The sequence below is a fragment of the Scleropages formosus genome, chromosome 15, assembly GCF_900964775.1.
Source record: "Scleropages formosus chromosome 15, fSclFor1.1, whole genome shotgun sequence".
NCBI classification, from domain to species: Eukaryota; Metazoa; Chordata; class Actinopteri; order Osteoglossiformes; family Osteoglossidae; genus Scleropages; species Scleropages formosus.
In genome coordinates this window covers 2,696,112-2,703,224 of record NC_041820.1, presented here as the reverse complement: position 1 = coordinate 2,703,224, position 7,113 = coordinate 2,696,112, and the positions used below count along the sequence as shown (strand labels likewise).

The 7,113-nt window shown below is 50.3% G+C and overlaps 1 protein-coding gene across 1 annotated transcript; it reads left to right on the top strand.

The window, feature by feature from the left end:
* Positions 1-565: 565 nt before the first annotated feature.
* Positions 566-6,580, top strand: gnmt (glycine N-methyltransferase). The gene is made up of 6 exons (XM_029258559.1): positions 566-947; positions 2,515-2,642; positions 3,099-3,212; positions 4,099-4,241; positions 5,663-5,787; positions 6,324-6,580. The coding sequence occupies exons 1-6, from the start codon at positions 742-744 to the stop codon at positions 6,493-6,495; spliced, it is 888 nt and encodes a 295-aa protein (XP_029114392.1). The 5' UTR covers positions 566-741; the 3' UTR covers positions 6,496-6,580.
* The last annotated feature ends 533 nt before the right edge of the window (positions 6,581-7,113 follow it).

Genomic DNA, 7,113 nt, shown 5'->3' with positions numbered 1-7,113 from the left:
GCTCTATTCCAGGAACGGCTCAGGGCCGTGGTCACTTTAGCGCCCGTACCTCCCCCCCGCGGGTGGGGATCTAGGCCCCTGGGGCTGCTGGGTGGTGCTTGGTACAGCCCTGGCCTGGCGGTCACCTGCCTTTATGGGAAAACGCTGACTGGCTGCACCGTTCATAGGCGCTTTCGGAGTCGGTGGTACAAGAGAGTAAAGAAACAGAACAAACATCATCATAATACATAACACCAAGTGAATGTTTATTTTCGATAATCTATCATTTGCAAAAAAAACAAAAACAAACGACACTTGGCGGGACAATTTTCATACGAGTATATTTAATGGTGAGGCCACGTTCGCAAATCACCAGGGAAACGTCGACCTGAGTAATTTCTGATGAAATACTGGGCGGGACTTTTATTCTGACGGTGGGAGGGGGTTTTGGTGGCAACGACCCAGCGCCGTAGGGAAGGGGAGGGTCCCGGGGCGAGCCTCTTTCCAGCCAATGGAAAAGAAGGCGTGGGCAGCACACTGCCTCGTGATTGGCTGAAAGTTCTTCCTCTCGACACGCCCCTTTATAACACGAAATGACGTGCGGCGTGAAAGCGACACTGAATAAACAGCGCTGTTGATTTCGGCAGCGAAGGGCGACCCGGCGACGTGAATTTGCAGGTTTTGGTCCAGCATCCCGGGCCTCTCGCTTCTTCGGTCGTGTCTAGCGATCGATCGATCGATCCCTAAGTTCTTGGCGTAGCCATGGTGGACAGCGTGTACCGCACGCGCTCGCTCGGCGTGGCCGCCGTGGGGCTGCCGGACCAGTACGCGGACGGCAAGGCGGCCAAAGTGTGGCAGCTGTACATCGGGGACACCCGCAGCCGCACCGAGGAGTACAGGAGCTGGGTGGTGTCGCTGCTCAAGGGCCGCGGCTGCCGCAGGGTGCTGGACGTGGCCTGCGGGACGGGGTAGGGTACCGGGCTGGCTGGTCGGTCCTCGAGCGTGGTGTGACGCGTGCAGTCACGTGTCGCCGTGCGTGACGCAGGAAGGTGCGAGCGAGACAGACAGGGGGACACTAGTGGCATGTCACTGTCTTGGAAATTCTTCTTCTTCCTCGTACATGTATTTATTTAGGAGACACCTTTCTCCAAAGCGACTTCCGGTGAACTCTATGTATGTAGTGTTATCAGCCCACACACCTTATTCACCACGGTGACTTACACTGCTAGACACACTGCTTACACTGGGTCACTCATCCATACATCAGTGAAACACACTCACTCTCTCTATCACTCACACACTATGGGTGAACCTGAACAGCATCTCTTTGGAGTGTGGGAGGAAACCAGAGCACTCAGAAGAAACCCACACAGACATGGGGAGAACATGCAAACTCCACACAGACTCAGCAGGGATCGAGCCCACATCCTCTCACACCACCCAGGCGCTGTGAGACAGCAGCGCTACTTGCTGTGCCACCTTCTTCTTCTTCTTCTTCTTCTTCTTCTTCTTTTCCTGACCTGTTGAAGACTCCTGAAAAGGAAAGCGATGGACACAATGTACTTGTAGATGGTAACCTGAAGAGTGCGACACTTCTCCAGTACGATGATGTGGTGTCTTTGCTCGGCATTAGGTGGACGTGTTCCGAAGCAGTTCTTTGTTGGGCACCCGCTTCAGTCCTTCATCATAGTGGCCAGCGGTGCCATCGCTGCGTAGTGTGTTGGTTTATCTACTGGGTCTGTATCCAGAACAATCCAAGTTCAGGGTCATTTCCAGTTTAAACATTGCAGGTGTTTGCTCTCTGGCGCTTCCACCTTTCACCCGGCGATGATATTTTCGGCCCGGTGATGATCCTCTGCAGAGCGTCTGGGCCGCAGGACTCATTCCTGGGATGGTCCGGGCTGGACTAAGATAGTTGAGCCCGGGACCTGCCCCAGATTTCCCGTCGAAGAGCCCCGCGCCTCAGCGAGCCGTGTAGCAAACGTGTTTGTGGAGCTGCTCGCTGGGGCGGGAGGAGGTCTCTGCCGTTGCTATATTTGCCCCCAGCTGTGATACCATTTAGCTGCACCTCCGCCGCGTCCTGAGTTTGCACGTATGGCTTTGGGGACAGCGGCGGGTGCGAGGCGTCTTTCCCTCGAGATGCCCGCAGCTTGTTCCTCTTCCATAGCGGTGGAGGATTAAATAACTGAGACGGGTCTAATTTTAGAGTCCATCCAGCCTCCTGTGACAGCTGTCAAACCGGGTCTCTGGAGAACAGAAAATGCCAAAATCAGCAAAAACCCACTTCCCCGTGATCCTGGACTCTTCAATAAGATGGTCAAACACTTAAGATTTCTCGAACTACTGCGTTTTCTGATTCTAATGGAGTTTCAATAAAACAGATACTTCCCATTGATGTTTTCTTGGGTAACTGATCTTTGTTGAAACCATGTAGCCTTCAGTGTACCATGTTTTCACTAATTCTGCTGTGACAGCTGAGGAAAGAGCTGCAGTGTGAGTCCAGTTCAGTGCTTTAGCATTTGTGTGTGTGTGTAGAGTGGACTCCATCATGCTGGTAGAGGAGGGCTTTGACGTGATGAGCGTGGACGCCAGCGACAAGATGCTGAAGTACGCCCTGAAAGCACGCTGGGAGAGGAGGAAAGAGCCCGCCTTTGATCAGTGGGGTGAGACACACCGCCCAGCGGTCACAGCGTAGGAGTGGGGTCATGTGACTGTCTCCACAAGCACTGTGAATGTAAGCTAGAGTAATGAGCGGTCCTATTATTTATTTATTTATTAGTAATGAGCAGTCCTATTATTATTATTATTATTATTATTATTAATAATACAAAAAGTGGCACTAGGCAGATGATGCGTCAGTCAGTAGTTCACTAACATGAGGGGGTGCAGAGTTTAATTATAGGAAGGCTGTTTTGTGATACTCTACCTTGAAAAGTACACCATAGAAAGAAAGAAAGCAATTAGAAAAGAAAGGGATTGTGGGAAAGCTTCCCGTCCCGCTCAGGTTTGCAGTAAGGAGCCGGCGTACGATTTGATTAAGAACACGGAGCGTATGCATGCTTTACCAGCACACGTTGGCGTATGGTAAGTGTCGGGCTCTGTCTGTGTTCCCCGGGCAGTGATCGAAGAAGCCAACTGGCTCACGTTGCCGGACGACGTGCAGAGGCCGGGAAACGGGTTCGATGCCGTCATCTGCCTGGGAAATTCGTTCGCTCACCTGCCGGACTTCAAAGGTGGGAGGAGAGGAGACGGACCCTGTCGTGGGGTCGATGTGTGGTCGTCGCGCTCGTAGTACCGCACCTGCTGGACGGGTCAGGAACGCCCAAGAATAGATGTATAGTATTAGTGTGTGTGTGTGTGTGTGTGTGTGTGTGTGTGTGTGTGTGTGTCCAGCTGTGTTATTCAGCATCTTGTCAAAGTGTGCGTTAGCTACAGGACTACTGGTACTTTATTAAATAATGATGGCTGTCAAACTGCTGCCGCAGCACTGATACGTTCTGGAATTTTCTGCCTAAGACGAAGATGTATGGGTTTTATTGATGTCTTTTGTGCTGCGGTACTTCTAGTGTACTTCTTTCAGGAAAAAAAAAAAATCTCGGCACAACTCAAACAAAGAAGCAGATGTGAAAATTATTTCTATATAAATTACATGTACAATTTATGTCTTTGTAGCAAATCCATGGGAGCAGCTTGTCGTAGGAATTCAGCCGCGATCTGCCCTTTCGCTTAAGGTCATGGCATCTTTGCAAAGCCGCTAGGGTCACTGTGCGCGTTTAATACGGTGCACTTCTTAAAAAGGTGATATTCGAAGCAAAGTAATAACCTTGCAACTTTCATATTGATTTTTCTGAATTTTGGTTTCTTTATGCAGTAATTATTGTGTTGAGACTTGAAAATTGTAGCGCCCCCTGCAGGTCAGAGCAAACTGTGCCGCGGTTCTGGATGCCCTGAAAAGAGGATGTTCTCGATCCACCAGAGTTGAAGCTTAACCAGTCGTTTAGAATGTAGCACGGTATTTCGGCTGGGGACTTCTTCTGTTTCTGTTTTTTGTTGGGTGATTGAGTTATTGATCGATCGATCGATCGATTGATCGCGTGGCTTCTTTGCTCACCCCTGCAGGAGACCAGAGTGACCAGAAGCTTGCCCTTCACAACATCGCCAGCATGGTGAAGCCTGGAGGAGTCCTGATCATCGACCACCGGAACTATGACTACATCCTGGACACCGGCAGGGCGCCGCAGGGAAAGAACGTCTACTACAAGGTGCGGGCTTTGTCCCCCCGGGAGAGTTACTGAGGAGCTGGGCATGAGGTTGCCGAGGCGTGCGGCACATTAGATTTGCTTCATTAACCGTCGTTTTTGTGTGTAAGTAGTAAGTGTAGTATTTCAGAGCAATGAGGCACACAGTGTTTGAACATTAGTTTGAAAATGGTGAATGGCTGCTGTAAAATCCACACACACCGATTGCTCTCTACATGGACGCATCTCAACAGTGAGCTGTAACACTCACCGTTGCCTCTGCCATTAGTGCTTGCAGGGATTCCAGGGACTCCGGGTTCTACTGTCTTGGACCGGTCCTCTGCGACATGAATTTTTACATTTATTACATTTGTTCAGACGGTTTTCTCCAAACTCACGTGCAACTCGGAGTGAACAAAAGGGCACCAACAACAGATGAAGAGCTCTAGACACAAACACAGGGTTATCTGTCTGATACCATATTGCTGCTTCATATCCCTCAAGTAGCTGCCTATAGAAGTGACACCCAAATTGCAAATGCATAGATAATTATGTAATAATTACATAGTCATTTATATGGATACATAGATATAGCAGATTACATACATAATTAGATAATTATAATCAAAGCGGATGATGTTGGATTCGTTTATCTGTCAGGATATCGTGAAAGAAATGAATATGAACAAAGTTTCTGGAAACAAACAAAGGGTTTTGAAGCCTTTCCTGAATGCAAGGGGGGATTCAGCAGTTCTGAGGGACGGAGGGACCTCATTCCACCACATTGGGGTTAAAACTGAGACCCAGAGGTGGAGGTGCAAAGCTGAGCTGTTGGGAGCGGCCAGGTCCTGTAGGTACTGAGGTGCAGATTCTTTGACCGTTTTGTAGCCGTAACCACAGTGTCGAACGCGATACGAGCAGCTACAGGAAGCCAGCGTGGTGCGACGAGGAGGGGGGACACATGGGAACACTTTAGTGGAAGCAACCATAAACGAAAATAAGTCAAAGCGCGCTGTTTTTTCATCGGTGTTTTATTGATGCTGTTTTGCCCAGCAGCTCCAGTGTGGTGAGCCAGTAGGTCCTACCGTCGTGGTGCGGAGCCAGGTTATTCCCGCCAGCCGACACAGTGTTAAAAATAAGAGCTCTTGTCAAGTGAGCCGGACGTTGATCGCTCTGTAGCGGCCGCCTGTGTTAAAGGGCAGGTTGGGCTAGGGTGCAGTTGCAGTGGGTGTCTTTTCGGCCATGGAAACGGTGACCGTGTGGCTGAGTTCACGTGAGGGGAGGCTGGAGCAGGCAGGCTGTGTGAAGGAACACACTCTGGACATACACAGGTAGTGCAGTGTAAACAGCAGGGTATTCCATAGGGACACACCTTCACCAGTGGAACCAGAGCAAACAGCTGTGATACCCTGGACCGTGTGTGTGCGTGCATGTTGTGTTTTCAGAGTGACCTCACTCAAGACATCACCACATCAGTGCTCTGGGTTAACAGCAAACCCCACATGGTCACCCTGGACTACACCGTGCAGGTTCCCCAGCTCCCAGGCCAGCAGAGCCCACCTGAGCTCAGGTATGGTAGAAGAATGGCGGGGGGGGGGCGGTGTCACTAATATGCAGGTGAGATTCAGGCAACTTTAGCGCGATGGCACAGAAGGTTTATCCCAGCTATGATAAATCATCATCATTATTAATATTATTGTTTTATCCACTAAGCTGACACTTTTTCCCAAAGTGATTTACAATGAGAGGTTTGTTACAGCTGGGTAATTTTTATTGTATTCATTCAGGGTGAGTAGCTTGATTAAGGGCACCACAGTGGGAAGTGGGGTTCAAGCCCAGATCCTTTGATTTCAAGGCTGTGACCTTAACCACTGCACCACCTGCTACCCAGTTTAGAGGGTCTATCTGAGAAGGTCGCTGGGTCCAGGTTAGTTTAATGATATCAAAGCAGGTGTAATGCCCCGTGTGGTTACCGCACAACAGGGTACTCCCTGAAGCCTTTCACTGCAGGTATCCCGTTGAAGGAACCAACGGTATCAACCTTTCTGGGTTTATAACCTACAACGCGCTGGGTCACCTGTGAAACTGTGTTTGTGTTTCTTGCAGCAAGTTTCGTCTGTCCTACTACCCGCACCGAGTGGAAAGCTTCAAAGAGCTGCTTCAGGACGCCTTCCAGGGCAAGTGTGAGCAGAGTGTGTACGGAGACTTCCGGAGCTACGCTCCCGGGCAGGAACCGGCACCCTGCTACTTCATCCACGTGGTCAAGAAGACCACCTAGGTGACGACCACATTCACGCGGCTCTCGCTCCCCCTCTCCTCGTCCCCCAGTCCTTCGTTTCTGTTCAGCTCCACCTCTTTGGTGGCTTCAGTCACCCCCCCCCATCCTTCTTCTGGGCTCATTTAGGAGGGGATTATAGGATGTCCCCTGGCCAGTGGTGCTAAGCGCTGTGTGTGCAGCCCACCCCAACCGTTGCGCCCTTCTGAATGACTTAGACTAAGCTGAAGTTTTTGAAGCTTTAATCATAAATGGTTCCTTTTCCCCTCTTGTACCCAAAGAGGCCTGCTTTGCCCCACAGAAAAAGAAAGAAAGGGGTTTTTTTTCCCCATCGCTTGTAGGATTAACGATCCTCTTCACGGTTGCACTGCGGTTTGAAGGAATCTTTCCTGAGACGGTGAGGAAAAACTGGTTATTTGTGTCCGGTTTCCTTCATCTCTCACCAGGTGGACCTTCCGTTCCCTCCCGTCACAGCAGTTTGTCTTCTGGCGCCTGACGTCTCGCCTCTTGCCTCGAACTTACGAGGTTACGAATGTAAAGGGAGGCAGACGGCACTGGCAGGTGTTACCGTGAAGCATGTTGTAGAGTTGGGCTTAGGTTTAGGGTTAGGGGTTAGGAATT

What these genes read in the sequence shown, in the direction of transcription:
- gnmt (XM_029258559.1), top strand. Translation starts at nt 742, where the DNA reads ATGGTGGACAGCGTGTACCGCACGCGCTCGCTCGGCGTGGCCGCCGTG. An exon ending in TCACCTGCCGGACTTCAAAG is followed by an intron (nt 3,213 to 4,098) that starts GTGGGAGGAGAG and finishes TCACCCCTGCAG; the next exon opens with GAGACCAGAGTGACCAGAAG. An exon ending in GAAAGAACGTCTACTACAAG is followed by an intron (nt 4,242 to 5,662) that starts GTGCGGGCTTTG and finishes TTGTGTTTTCAG; the next exon opens with AGTGACCTCACTCAAGACAT.